The following is a 15382-nucleotide window of genomic DNA, read 5'->3' on the forward strand; positions in this document are numbered from 1 at the left end:
CTCTGCCTTCAAAGAGCTTACATTCTAAGAGTGGAGATGAGTAAATCTTTTCCTTATTCTGATAGCTTCTTCCCTTTTAATACATAGTCCTAAAAAGACCCATTCTCTCATGGGAACTTTTTATTTATCAACAGAGGTATATGGGTATTGTTTACACTTAATTCTTACTGTTTGATTCAATTATTTTAAAGAAGTGTTTGCAGGCAGATGCAGGAACTTTATAAAGATAATAACAAAACTATTTTCACACAAATAGAAGTATCTAAACAAGTAGAAAAATATCAATTGTTCATACAAATCATAATGAAAATGACAATTTGACTAAACTAATTTACATATTCAGTATCATATCAACCAAACTACCAAAAATTATTCGAGAGGACTAGAAAAAAGGGACTCTGAAAGAAGAGAATTAGTGGAAAAGAAACACAAAAGAAGGGACCCACTAATACCAGATCTGAAACTATGTTACAAAGCAGTATTCAGTACACCTACCTATTTGCTAAGAAATAGAGGGATGGATCAGTGAACTAGATTAGGTACATAAGATACTAATAAAGGACCATAAGAACCTAATATTTCATAAATAAAAGATCACAGTTTTTGATATAAGAACTCATTATTTGACAAAAAGTGCTGGCACAACTGTAAAACAATAGGACACAAATTAAATAGAGACCAACATCTCAGGTTGTATACCAAGCCAATTTGGAAGCATAATTTAGACATAAAGGGTGACACCATAAGCAAATTAGAAGAATAAGGAAGAATATACCTGTCAGATCTATGAGGAGAGGAAGAATTTGTGAACAAGATAGAGAGCATAACAAAATATGAATTAGATAAGCATAAAGCTTATTGAAAACAATATTTTCAGCAAGGGTTTCTGATAATTTCTCAAATATATAGAGAAATGAGTCAAAATTATAAGCATATAAGGATATGAACAGGCAGTTTTCAGATGAAGAAATCAAAACTGTCTATAGTTATATGAAAAAATATTCTAATTCACTTTTGATAAGATAAATGCAAATTAAAACAACTCTGAGATATATAGTTATCAGACTGACTAATATGACAGAAAAGGAAAATGATAAACATTGGAGAGGATATGGGAAAATTAGAATTTTAATGCACTGTTGGTAGAATTGTGAGTTGATCCAATCACTCTGAAGAGTAGTTTGGAAGAATGAAGAAAGAGCGTCCAAACTGTGAATACCATTTGTTCCAGAAATACCACTAGAGCTATATCTGAAAGAGATCAAAACAAAGGGAAAAGGATTACATGTGAAAATTTATATATATATATATATATATATATATATATATATATATATGGGTCGGCTAGGTGGCATAGTGGATAAAGCACCCGCCCTGGAGTCAGGAGTACCTGGGTTCAAATCCCGTCTCAGACACTTAATAGTTACCTAGTGTGTGGCCTTGGGCAAGCCACTTAATCCCGTTTGCCTTACAAAAAAAAAAGAAAAAGAATATATATATATATATATATATGTGTATATATATATATATATATATATATATATATATATACACACATATATATATATATAATTGGAGAGAGAGAGAGAGAGCGAGCTCTTTGTGGTGGGGGAAAAACTAGAAATACAGAAGACTGGAGAATGGTTGAACAAGCTGTGGTATATAAAAGGTAATGGAATATTATGGTGCAATAACAAATGATGAACTGGAAGATTTTAGAAAAACCTGAATAGATTTATATATACTGATGCAAAGTGAAATGAGAAGAAAAGGGAAAACAATGTACACAGTATCAGCAGCATTGTGTGATGATTCATCTCAGCTGTTCTCTGCAACATAAATGATCTAAATGCAAAGAATTCAAAAAAGAAAATGTTATCCAAATCTAGCTAAAGAACCGATGGGCTCAGTGCAGATTGGAAGCATGTTTTTCCATTATTTTTAATTTTTTTCCTTTTAAGCAGTTTCTTCTTCTATAACTAAGACTAATACGGAAATAAGTTTTACAGGATAGCACATTTGTATAAACTATATCAAATTGTCTATTATATTCTTAAGAGATGAAGGGAGAGAGAAAGGGAGGAGGAAAAAAACAACTTCAAACTCTTGTAACACTGAGTGCTAAAAATTATCTGGATATGTACTGGGGGGAATACTATTTAAAAATAAAAGTATAGACATTTTTTAAAAAGCGGTTACAGTTGTCAAAGGATCGGGCCAATGGGATGGCCTGTAGCCGGCCTTCTCTCCTGAAGGGAGCCCCGAGGAAGAGGAAAGGCAGCGCAGACAGGGGCTCCTTGGGAGAGGAGGAGGACCAAGATCAGCTTCTGTCCACCATCTTCCACACGGAACACGGGGGGTCTAAACTCCCCCAAACAGCTCCGAGCCCTTGACTACACGCTTCCCGCCGGGCCCGGGGCCTCCTGGACTCCGGGAGCCACGTCGCTGCCCTGGTCCCAGTCTCCCTGTTACCTCCACAAAGCCGAGCTGTAGCCGAGCAGCAACACTCCGGCAGCGAGCACTTTCCCCCAGAACATGGCGAGGAGGCTCTCAGGGCGCCGGCCCCCGCGCTTCCCCCATGCCCCGAAGTCGGGAAGTTGAGCCCAACCGCCTGGCCTCGCGCGGCCCGGGCGCCGGCTCTCCCCAGCCTTCGGCCGGCGCTGCGCCTGCCGGGGAGGCCGCGCGCTCGCTCCCGTCGCAGCCCCTTCTCAGCGGGAAGAGGTGGGCACCCAGCCGGGTCACCCAGCCCGGGCCAGCCTCTGTGCTAGCCACGCCGGCCACGTTGGGGGAAAGAGAACAAATTACTCTGAAACTCCTGAAGGAAAGGGTCAGGGAATTTATACAGAATGAAGTCGGCTAGTGGGCTTTGGGGTGACGTGTTGGGTACAACAGTCTGAGCATCTGAATCAGCCTTCATGAATGCATTAGAGGAGGGAGCCAGAGTGGAGGAGGAATAGAGTCCTGTCTTGAAGTCAGGGGGACTCCAGTAAAAGTGCCACCTTCTCTGTAGGACCCTGTGATTCTGGCCAAGTCACTGACACCAAAGGATTTATTACCTTGAGCAGTATTGGGGGAGAAGCTCCCCTCCTCGATGAAACCACACGGCCAGACAGGGGAGGAAACAAAGCAATGTTCGCACTGTAGTGATAGCACCTCCCGATTAAACGTACCAACCACGCCACTGTGGGAACACTTTCCATTCAAACAATGCAAAGCTGGGAAGAAACGTGTGTCTTATAGGGTGGGCTGGGGAGATGGGGGGAGGAAGTCTGTGTTCAAGATCTTTGACAAATTAATTCATCACTTTAGACTTCAGTTTCTTCCCCTGTAAAATATGGGGTTAGATTACAGCAGTGATTCCTGAACTGTGTGAGGCTCAAAAATCACAGACACTTTCCCTCCAAGAGGAATAAGTTAGCGAATGTCATCTTTTTACATTGCCTTCTTTGAGCTAAATAATGTCTCCAGCATATAGATAGATAGATATAGATATAGATAGATATACACAGAATAATGTCTCAAAGCATATACCATACAGAATTCAGCTTCTACAGCCAAATTAATTTGTGAATCCATATTTTCCCATTCCTCTTTCCTTGTTGTACATGCCTCTCCTAGGGGGCTGATGCATTTTGTGCCAGTCCAAAATCAAGGGAACAATCGCTGCTAATTGGAAAGTTGAACAACCAAAATACACACCAACCCAAGCAAGAGCTTTACATCCCCATTAAAAATCTGCAGTTACCAATATTGTAAACTCTTCTCTGAGATAATACTAGCCAATTCCCTTCAGAAATGTATACCTATCAGGACTGTCTTCTCTTAATATGAAATTTGTCTTTTAAAAAACAGCACCAGTCTTGAATTTGATGCCTGGTCATGGTCATCATGGTTACTTTTTACTTTGGGTACTACAATTAACTCCTTTAAATTTCCTCTTCTTGCACTTGCTTCATTATTGAGGGCAAGGTCCAAAGAATTAAAAAAAAATTTGCGAAGCTCAGCCATGAGAACCCCTTTGCCTGGATTCTCTCACTGGGGAATTTTATTCTGATTGGAAGCCAGCATAGGCTTTTATTTTCCCAGCGGTAGACCAGAAAGGGTTTTCCCCAGTTAGTGAGAGGATTGGAAAATTAACTCCCCAAGCTCAGAAAAGTAAAGTAGGTCTCCAAATGCAGATTTTGTTTTTTTTTCCCCTCACTTGTTCATTAAGAAAAGAAGGGGCTTTCATAGGAGGTAGGTAAGGCAATGAACTTGAAAGCACAGAAGTATCTCTTTGTTAAGGGAATACTGGTATTCCAAAGGGAGATGAATTGGCAAGCTTCCTGAAAACTCAGGGGTATAGAAGCTGTCATAGCTTGGAACTAAGGAAATCCTGTCTATCAAGACACATTCTGATGAGATCAAAGAAAAATTTTATGAAGATACAGAGAATCTCATTATCAAAGTGCTAAAAGAGGATAAATTAATAATTCTTGGTCTTTAATGTAAGAGTAGGTACAGACTACCAGACATAGCAAGGAATCTTTGGGAGGAATGGAGTTGGAAACAACAGCAACAACAGTCACAACTGAATATTTGGGCAATTCATGACAAGAAAAGAAGAACAACACAGGTTTACCAGTAGGATAGTTCACCTATCTCTAAGAAGGCAGCATTTAACTCTATCAAAAATAAAGTTCAAATTATGATTAGAGAAACATGGGATTCTTGGCTCAGTTGAAAGGCAGATGAAATCCAGTTTGATGTTGATAGCTACAATCCAAAACACTTTTATGATGCCCTGAAGACTATTTGTAGGCCAAAGACCTAAGGTACATCTCAATTACTCAGTGCTGATGGAGCCACATTAATTAGTGATATGAACATGATCCTGGAGAAATAGGTTGAACATTTCCATAATATTCTCATTAGACCTTCATCCATGAATGCTGAAAGTATTGATTATATTTCTGTTGAGCTCAATCCCTCTCTAGCACAACTTGCAACTGAAGAAGAACTTTTGAATGCCGTTAGGTTCCTCTCATATGGCAAAGTGAGCAGTGCTGACTCTATTTCAGTTTAAATTTACATGGGAGGGGCTCCACTGCTCATATAAAAGCAGATTGAAATTTTCTGGGTTTATAGGCAAGAGGAGATTATCTACTACTAGTTCAAGAATGTTTCCATTGTCCAATTCTATACAATTAAAAAAATAGTCTGTGTCAATCACAGACAGGTCTCTCTCTTATTCATTGCTGGCAAGATTCTTTCCAGACACTTCCGGCCAAAATGGGAGGAGAGAAGCAAGGCACTGTGCTAAGGTCTCCTGGTCTTCTCTCAGAAATAATATGAAATAAACCTCATAGAAATTCAATCAACAAAACCCAGAAAAAGAAGCTAGAAGAAGAACATTTACCAACAAGGTCTGTCTCCAGGGAACCTGGGTGAGCCAGGGGCAGAGAGCAGAGAATCAACCCAAGGGTGGTGGGGTGAGACTCAGGACTAACCTAAGATCAGCTGTGGAGGCTTTAGCTGTGGGAACAGCAGTCTGGGAAGCTACAGTGGGATTGGAGGGAGAGTTCCAACACAGAGAGCTTCAGAGTGTGGCTGGACATCTATTGTCTTGGCTCCACTGGTTGGGAGGATTGTGGGCTCCATACTTTCATTGCAGCTGAGTCCTAGTCCCAGAACAAACACAGTAATAGCCCCTCCCTCCCCCAGGTTCAAGTCTGGGCAGCAGGGCTCCCTCAGCTGAATAAGGAGATTAATTTTCTCTCTCCCCAGAGCTCAGCCCACATTGTTCAAGGATAAGTCAGACCCTGCTGCTTCTCCCACCCCCCTCCAGGCCTAGGGACAGGACCTCAAATCAAGGTCACAGACACTGCAGAGAAAGCCATCAGCACCCCCTACTGGTTGGCCCACTTGGAGTTACTAAGAGAATTATTTTCTTTTTGTATTTGTCCAGTTGTATTTTCCATGGATTTGTTTTCTTGTTTCAAGGTGTTAATTTTCTCTTGAATTACTTTCCCCAATTTTTCCAATTGATTTTTAAACTCCTTCCTGATTTCATCAAGGAAAAGCCTCTAGGGATCTCAAAACCAAAACTCTATGAACCAGCCCCTCCCCCAACACAAGATCTTAGGAAAATGAAGAAAAGTCAGTGAAAAGGGGGTCTATAGAAAACTACTTAGAAGGCTAAGATACTAACTTAGAGAGATCTAGAACTTGCGAGGCAAATATAATTTGGTCTGCAGCCCAGAAAGACTTCCTTGATGAAATCAGGAAGGAGTTTAAAAATCAATTGGAAAAGAAACTCAAGAGAAAATTAACACCTTGAAAAAAGAAAACAAATCCATGGAAAATACAATTGGACAAATACAAAAAGAAAATAATTCCCTCAAAACCTCAAATGGGCAAATGCAAAAGAAAATAATTCTCTCAAATCCTCAATTGGGCAAATGGAAAACTTTAAAAATAGAATGACCAATTGGAAAAGGAATTGTGAAAGATAAATAAAGAAAATTCTTCTCTAAAAATAAAGAATGGAGTCTGTGGAAACTAATGACTTCATGAGACAACAAGAATCTGTTCAACAAAACCAAAAAATAAAAAAATGGAAGAAAATATAAAATGGCTCATCAGCAAAACCGCTGACCTTGAGAAAAGATCCAGAAGAGACATTTTAAGAATCATTGGGCTCCCTGAAAGCACTGAAGAGAAAAAAAAAACCTGGACTCAATATTACAGGATTTAGTGTTGGAAAACTGCCCTGATATCATGGAACCAGAGAGCAAAATAGTTATTGAAAGAATACATTGATTCACTCTGGAAAGGGATTCTCAAATGAAAACACCAAGGAATATCATGGCCAAATTCCAGAATTATCAAATAAAAGAGAAAATCCTGCAAGCAGCCAGAAAGAAACAATTTAGATACCAAGGAACCACAGTAAGGATTACACAGGATCTGGCTGCATCAGCATTAAGGGATCAAAGGGCCTGGAGTGGGATATTCTGAAGAACAAGGGAGATTGGAATGCAGCCAAGAATCCACTATCCAGCAAAACTGAGCCTTTTCTTCCATGGGAAAAGATGGACATTTAACTAAATAGGAGACTTACAACTTTTCCTGATGACAAGACCAGAACTAAATAGAAAATTTGGACTTCAAACAGCAGACTCAAGAGACACATGAAAAGGTTAAAAAAAAAGGTAAAAATAAACTGCTATCCAATAAGATGAAACTGGCTATATCCCCACCTGGGAGAAAGATTCTCATAACTTGAGAATTGTAACTCTATTAGAGAGAACATACTTAGCCAGAAGTAGCAGACATTCATGACTTATCTGTGACTCTGACAGAAACAATATCTCCTTAAAAAAGGGGACAGTAAAGAGATGGGAGAATGGAGGAGATTGAATGGGGGTAAATCACATTATATAAAGAGGTACAAAGGACCTATTGGAATAGAGGTGAAGAAGGGAGGAAGTGAGAACTGCCTGAATCTTACTCCCACCAGATTTAGCTTAAAGTTAACACATACACACTCAGTTAAGAAACTTATCTTACCTTTCAAGTATTAAAAGGTGATAGGATGGGGGGAAGGAAAAGAGGAACTAACAGAAGGAAAGGAAGGAAGAAGGGGCAAAGAGAAAGGGGAAAGAAAGGGGTGGGGGGTTTGGATAGAAGTGGGAAAACACACTGAAGGGGGGTGGTATTCAGAAACAAAATACTGGGAAATATGGATAAAGGGAAAAAGGGGGAAAATACAAACAGAAGAATGGAGAACAATAAGGAGTTAGTAATTATAACTTTGAATGTGAATGGAATGAACTCTCCCTTAAAATGTAAGCAGATAGCAAAGTGGATTAAAATATATATGTGTATATGGAGAGAGAGAAAAGGTAAAAAGTTGGAGTAAAATATATTTTGTTTTAGCAAGAGTGAAAAAAGCAGGGGTAGCAATCCTCATCTCAAACAAAGTGGCTGCAAAAATAAATCTCATTAAAAAGAGATAAGGAAAGAAGCTATCCTCCTAAAAGATATCATAGACTGAGACAATTTCAATACTAAATATGTATGCACTGAGTGGTATAGCATCCAAATTCTTAGAGGAGAAGTTGAATGAGTTACAGGAAGACATAGACAGCAACCTCCCACTCTCAGATTTAGATAAAGTTAAACATAAAAGAAACAAGAAGTAAGTTAGGGAGGTAAATAGATTGTTAGTAAAGCTAGACATAATAGACCTTTGGAGAAAACTGAATGGGTTTGGAAAGGAATATACTTTTTTTCCCTGCAGTACATGGCTCTTACACAAAAATTGACCATGTTCTAGGGCATAAAAACCCAATAATCAAATGCAGAAAGGCAGGCATAATGAATACATCCTCCTCAGATCATAATGCAATAAAAACCACATGTGATAATGGGCCAGGGAGAGATGGACCTAAAACTATTTGGAAACTAAATAACCTCATTTTAAAGAATGAGTAGATCAAACAACAAATTATAGGAAGAATTAATGATTTCATCCTAGATAATGATAATAATAAGACAACAAACCAAAACTTATGGGACATAGCCAAGGCAGTTGCCAGGGGATATATTATATCTTTAAATGCTTACATGAATAAATTAGAGAAAGAGGAAATCAGGGAACTAAACATGCAATTAAAAAGAACAAATTAACCCCTCCCAATTATATATCAAATTAGAAATTCTAAAAATTAAAGGAGAAATTAATAAAATTGAAAGCAAAAAAACCTATTGAACTAATAAATAAAACCAGGAGTTTTATGAAAAAAAACAATAAAATAAATAAACTTTTGGTTAATTTGATAAAGAAAAAAGAAAGAAGAAAACCAAATTGCTAGTATCATAAATGAAAAAGGTGAACTCACCACCAATGAGGAGGAAATTAAAGTAATAATTCAGAATTATTTTGCCCAACTATGTGCCAATAAATTTGATAATCTAAGTGAACATAAGTTGCCCAGGTTAAATGAAGAGGAAATTAAATACCGAAATAACCCTATCTCAGAAAAATAAATTCAATAAGCCATTATTGAACTCCCTAAGAAAAAATCTCCAGGCCCAGATGGATCCATAAGTGAATTCTATCAAATATTTAAGGAACAATTGGTTCCAATTCTATATGAACTCTTTGAAAAAATAGGTAAAGAGGGAACTCTGGCTAACTCTTTCTATGATACCAATATGGTGCTGATACCTAAACCAGGAAGAGTCAAAACAGAGAAAGAAAATTACAGACTATCTCCCTAATGAATATAGATCCAAAAATCTTAAATAAAATCTTAGCAAAACGATTATAGCAAGTAATGACTAGGATAATACACTAAGGTCAAGTAGGATTTATTCCAGGAATGCAGGGTTGGTTCAATATTAGGAAAAACTGTTAATAGAATTAACTACATCAATAACAAACCTATCAGAAATCATATGATTATATCAATAGATGCTGAAAAAGCCTTTGACAAAATACAGCACCTATTCCTACTAAAAACACTAAAGAGTGTAGGAATAAATGGATTGTTCCTTAGAATAATAAGCAGTATGTACCTGAAACCATCAACAAGCATTATATGCAATGGAGATAGGCTTGAGGCATTCCCAATAAGATCAGGAGTGAAACAAGGATGCCCATTATCACCACTATTACTCAATAGTGTGTTAGGAAATGTTAACTTCAGCAATAAGAGAAGCAAAAGAAATTGAAGGAATTAGAATTGGGAAGGAAGAGACAAAACTCTCACTCTTTGCAGATGACATGATGGTATACCCAGAGAATCCTAAAAAATTATCTTAAAAACTACCAGAAACAATTAGCAACTTTTCAAAATTGCTAAAATCCTCAACATTTCTATATTTGACTAGCAAGATACAGCAGAAAGAACTAGAAAGAGAAATCCCATTCAAAGTAACTTCAAACAATATAAAATACTTGCCAAGGCAGACTCAGAAAGCTTATGAAAACAACTACAAAACACTTCTCACACAAATAAAATCAGATTTAAATAACTAGGCAAATATCAACTGCTCATGGATAGGCTGAACTAATATAATAAAAATGATAATTCTACCTAAATTAAACTACTTATTTAAGGCCCTACCAATCAAAATTCCAAAAAAGGTACTTTAATGAGTTAGAAAAAATTATAAGTAAATTCAAATGGAGAAATAAAAAGTCAAGAATTTCCAGGGATTTAATGCAAAAAAGTGCAAAAGGAGGTGGCTTATCCCTACCAGATCTAAAATTATCTTGTAAAACATCATTCATCAAGACTGTCTGGTATTGGCTAAAAAATAGAGTGGTGGATCAGTGAAATAGACTAGGTGCAAAAGAGATGGGGGGGGTGTGGCTAGGTGGTGCAGTGGATAAAGCACCAGCCCTGAAGTCAAGAGTACCTGAGTTCAAATCCGGTCTTAGACACTTAATAATTACCTAGCTGTGTGGCCTTGGGCAAGCCACTTAACCCCATTTGCCTTGCAAAATCCTAACAGAGAGAGAGAGAGAGATAACAGGAAATGATTATAGTAATCTGCTTTTTGATAAACCCAAAGAGTCCAGCTTTTGGGATAAAAACTCTCTCTTTGATAAAAACTGTTGGGAAAATTGGAAGTTAATATGGCAGAAACTTGGATTAGACCAACATCTCACACCCTATACCAAGATAAGATCAAAATGGGTACAGGATTTAGATATAAGCCAACTAGAAGATCAAGGAATAGTTTACTTGTCAGATCTGTGGAAAGGGAAGCAGTTTATGACCAAGGAAGAGATGGAGAACATCATTAAAAACAAACTTATTTTGATTACATTAAATTAAAAAGCTTTCACTCAGACAAAACCACTGTTAAGCAAGATCAAAAGAAATTTAGTAAATTGGGAAACAATTTTTATAACTAGTATTTCTGATAAAAGACTCATTTCTAAAATATATAGATAACTGAGTCAAATTTATCAAAAAACAAAACAAAACAAAACAAGCCATTCCCAAATTGACAAATGGTCAGAGGATATACAGAGGCAATTTATAGATGAGGAAATCAAAGCAATCCATTGTCATGTGAAATATTGTTCTAAATCTTTACTGATAAGAGAAATGCAAACTAAAGCTTCTCTGAGGTACCTCTCAGACTGGCCAATATGACCAGAAAAGGCAATGATCAATATTGGAAGGGATGTGGGAAATCTGGAACACTAATACACTATTGGTGGAGCTGTGAATTCATCTAACCTTTCTGGAGAGCAATTTGGAATTATGCCCAAAAATGTGCATACGCTTTGATCCAGCAATACCATAACTGGATCTATATTCTGAAGAGATCATGGAAAAGGGTAAAAACATCACTTGTACAAAAATATTCATAGCAGCTCTGTTTGTGGTGGCAAAGAATTGGAAATTGGATGAATGTCCATCAGTTGGGGAATGGCTGAACAAATTGTGGTATGTGTACAATATGGAACACTACTGTTCTGTTAGAAACCAGGAGGGATGGGAATTCAGAGAAGCCTGGAAGAATTTACATGATCTGATGCTAAGTGAGATGAGCAGAACCAGAAGAACATTGTACATCATAACAGCAACATGGGGTTGATGATCAATCTTTATGGACCTTCTCATTTCAACAGCACAGCAATCAGGGACAATTTGGGTATCTATGATGGAGTATACCATCCGTAACCTGAGAAAGAATTGTGGAGTTTGAACAAAGACCAAAGACTATTACCTCTGATTTAAAAAAAAACAACACTTTACCTTATTATGTAATTTTGTTATCTCTTATACTTTATTTTTTCCTTAAGGATATGGATTTATTTCTCAACACATTTAATTTGGATCAATGTATAGCATGGAAACAATGTAAAGACTATCAGATTGCCTTCTGTAGGGGGGTGGGGGAGGGATCGGGGGGGATCATAAAATTCAAAAATAAATAAATTTTTAAAAATAAATGAAAAGTAAAGGCAACAATAAAAGAATTATTAAGAATTTAATGACAAAAAAATATTGTTTCCAGAGACCTCCTTAATACACTGATCCTTAACCTGGAAGATGATTAGTTACCTGAGAGTTAGTGTAGCTTTGGAAAGGGCTTCGAAAAGAGTCTGCTGCTTGGTAACTCCAAGAAAAACTTCAGGAGCAGAACAGAGTTCTGTTCACAATGCTCATCAATCTGACCAAGGAGTTTGATACTGTCAATTGAGGGTTTGTGGAAAATCATAGCAAAGTTTGATTGTCCAGAGGTCATCCATATTGTAAGCCAGTTCCGTGATGATATGCCTTCCTGGGTTCTGCATAATGGATGGTGCTTTTGTGCTTTCCCAGTCACCAAGCAAGTACACAGTGTTTCTTCACTCCTTTGGTGACTGGTATAGATGAAAGTGAGGGAAATTTGGAGCATGGTTTTTGGCTCACAGATGATTATTCACTCAATACAATCTTTGAGGCTGTGATGTAACATAGTATAAATCAGTTCTCTGATGCTTATGTTAATTTTGTCATAACAATTAACAAAAAAAAAAACAGTTTCTCTACTAACCAGTAGCAAATCATCTATACATAGAACCACTGGTTATAAGAAATGGAGAAATATTGAATGCTGTGGATAATTTCACTTACATTGACAGTATACTTTTTAGGGATGTACACAAATTGATGAAGTTGACACATGCATTGCCAGAGCAAGGTCAATGTTTGGGAGGCTCTAAAGGAAAGTGTGTGAGACAAGTATTGCATTGCCCACTGAATTGAAGATCTACAGAACCTTTGTGCAGACATCATTATTATATGTATATGAAACCTTGACAGTATATCAGTGACATAAGACTGTTTTCTTTTCCTAAAGTGTTGACTTTTTTCATAATTCTTTTGCATTACTCTCATTTTTCCCCCAGTTTTTTCTACCTCTCTTATTTGATAGCAACAATACTGTTGCTTCTAAGTTCTTCCAAGAGAACTTTTTAGGTTTCAGACCAATTCACATTTCTCTTAAGGCTTGACATGTAGGTGTTTTGACTCAGCTGTCCTCATTTGATTCAGTGTTTTGATCTTCCCAGTTGCCATAGTAACTTTCTATGGTCAGGTCTTTGTTCTTTTTCATTTTCCAATCTATTTTGTGACTTTTAAAATTGAGCTCTGTGCCTCAGGTACAAGGGGCATTGTTCTTGTACTGGGGTCAGGGGTCTAGTCATTGGTGTTTTTGTGCTAGGATCTTTGGGTCTGACAGTTTTCTTGCTGTGCTGGGGCCAGAAGCTTCACAATTGGCCTGCCGAGCCAGGATCATGGGATCTCAGCTCCTGTTTTGTGTTAGTGCTAGGAGCCTTTTGTCTTTTCTCTATCATCTTGGTTCCACCTCTCAATGGTGTAACTTTTAAAACTTTATATAATAGAATTAGTTGTTTGGGTAAATTAGAAGTCAACAAATGATATTGGAACAAACTGTGTATTTACAAGGTTATAAGAATCCCACAGGGACCAATGTAGCAATTGATTAATATTATAGAATAATATCTTGTGCTAAAGCTATAAAGAAAAAATTCAGTGAAGTAAAGTGGAATAAACACTGAATTTCTTCTTCTTTTTAGTTTTAGCACAAGATATTATTCTATAATAGTAATCAATTGCTACACTGGTCCCTGTGGGATTCTTAACTTGTAAACACATGATTTGTTCCAATATATAGATATATTATAGGTAGCCTGGAATAGATTTAAAGTATGAAGCTAAGAGGGATTAAGCAAGTTAAAAAAAGTTTAGGAGAAGAATATGAAGAAATAAGAAAAGTGTGATTCTGAAGGACACTGAAGAGGTATGTGAAGAAAGAAGAAAGGTTGAGCAAGTTGGAAAGAAAGGTCTGAGGGAGCTTTTTTGACTTGATGAAATAAGAAAGATATGAGAAACTTTATGTGGTTATTTTAAATATATATATAAAATTTGTTTTACAATTTTATACAATAGTAGTTTCTACCTATCATTTCTTGCAAGTTTTTTTTTTTGCATGTGTTGGAGTTTCTCATTTTTCTACCACCATCCCTTCCCTCCCCCTCTCTTCACATGGCAGTGAACAATCTGGTAAAAGTTGTATATGTACAATAGTACTTAATATTTTCCATATTAGTCATGTTGTGAAAGAGAATTTAAAACTAAGGGGGAAAATATGATGGATAAAAACATAAAAGAAGTTTTAAAAAGTGAACAGAGATGGGGCATCTAGGTGGTGCAGTGGATAGAGCACTGGCCCTAGAGTCTGGAGTACCTGAGTTCAAATCTGGCCTCAGACACTTAATAATAACCTAGCTGTGTGGCCTTGGGCAAGCCACTTAATCCCATTACCTTACAAAAACTAAAACAAAAAAGTGAACAGAGTATACTTTGCACTGTATTTAGACTATAATTTTTAGTCTGGATATATATGGCATTTTCCATAACAATTCTGTCAGAGCTACCCTTGATTATTTAACTGCTGAGGAATTGCATCCATCATAGTTAATTGTTTCACAGTATTGCTGTTAATATGGGCAATGTTCCCTTGGTTCTGCTTACTTCATTCAGCATCCATTCATGCAAATCTTTCCATGCCTTTCTAAAGTCTTTTCTAAAGTTCTAAAATCATTCATGATTTCTTGCTGATCACTAATACTCTATAACAATCATATACCATAACTTGTTCAGTGATTGGCCAATTGATGGGCATCCCTTCAATTTCAATTCTTTGACACCATAAAAAGAACTATAAATATTTTTGTATATATGTATATGGACCTTATCCCCATTTTAATGATATCTTTGAGATAAAGATCTAGCAGTGGTATTGTTGGATCAAAGAGTATACATAGTTCTATAGTCTTATATAGTTCTGTAGTTGACATAGTTCGAAATTACTCTCCAGAAATGTTGCATCAGGTCACAACTGCACCAACAATGCATTGGTGTTCTGATTTTCCCGCATTCTCTCCAACATTGATCATTTTCTTTTTTGTTATCTTGGCCAATCTGATAGGCATGAGGTGGTATCTCAGAGTTGTTTTAATTTGCATTTCTTTAATTAAAAATGATTTGCATCATTTTTCATATGATTATAGGCAGTTTTAATTCCTTCATCTGAAAACTGTTCATATCCTTTGACCATTTATCAACTGCAGAATAACTTGCAACCTTATAAATTTGACTGAGTTATATTTTAGTTATGTTTTAGAAATGAATCCTTTATCAGAAATAGTAGATGTGAAAATTGTTTCCTAGCTTTTGGTATTCCTTCTAATGTTGGCTACATTTGTTTTGTTTGTGCAAAACCTTTATAATTTAATATAGTCAAAATCCATTTTGCAATTTATACTGTTCTCTATCCTAGTTTAGACATAAACTTCTCCCCT

At 36.8% G+C, this 15382-nt stretch overlaps 1 protein-coding gene across 3 annotated transcripts in view; it reads right to left on the minus strand.

The window, feature by feature from the left end:
- Window positions 1-2810, minus strand: part of LOC141513238 (cation channel sperm-associated auxiliary subunit epsilon-like) — a 193916-nt gene extending 191106 nt beyond the window's left edge. Inside the window, exon 1 of one of the 3 annotated variants that reach the window (XM_074222866.1) lies at window positions 2473-2810. In XM_074222866.1, the coding sequence (XP_074078967.1) occupies window positions 2473-2537 (65 nt within the window). In that variant the 5' untranslated portion in view covers window positions 2538-2810. The remainder of the gene's footprint in view (window positions 1-2472) is intronic. The other 2 variants (XM_074222865.1, XM_074222867.1) reach the window with 2 other exon arrangements.
- Between the last annotated feature and the right edge of the window lie 12572 nt (window positions 2811-15382).

The sequence above is a fragment of the Macrotis lagotis genome, chromosome 2 (assembly GCF_037893015.1).
Source record: "Macrotis lagotis isolate mMagLag1 chromosome 2, bilby.v1.9.chrom.fasta, whole genome shotgun sequence".
Taxonomy (NCBI): Eukaryota; Metazoa; Chordata; class Mammalia; order Peramelemorphia; family Peramelidae; genus Macrotis; species Macrotis lagotis.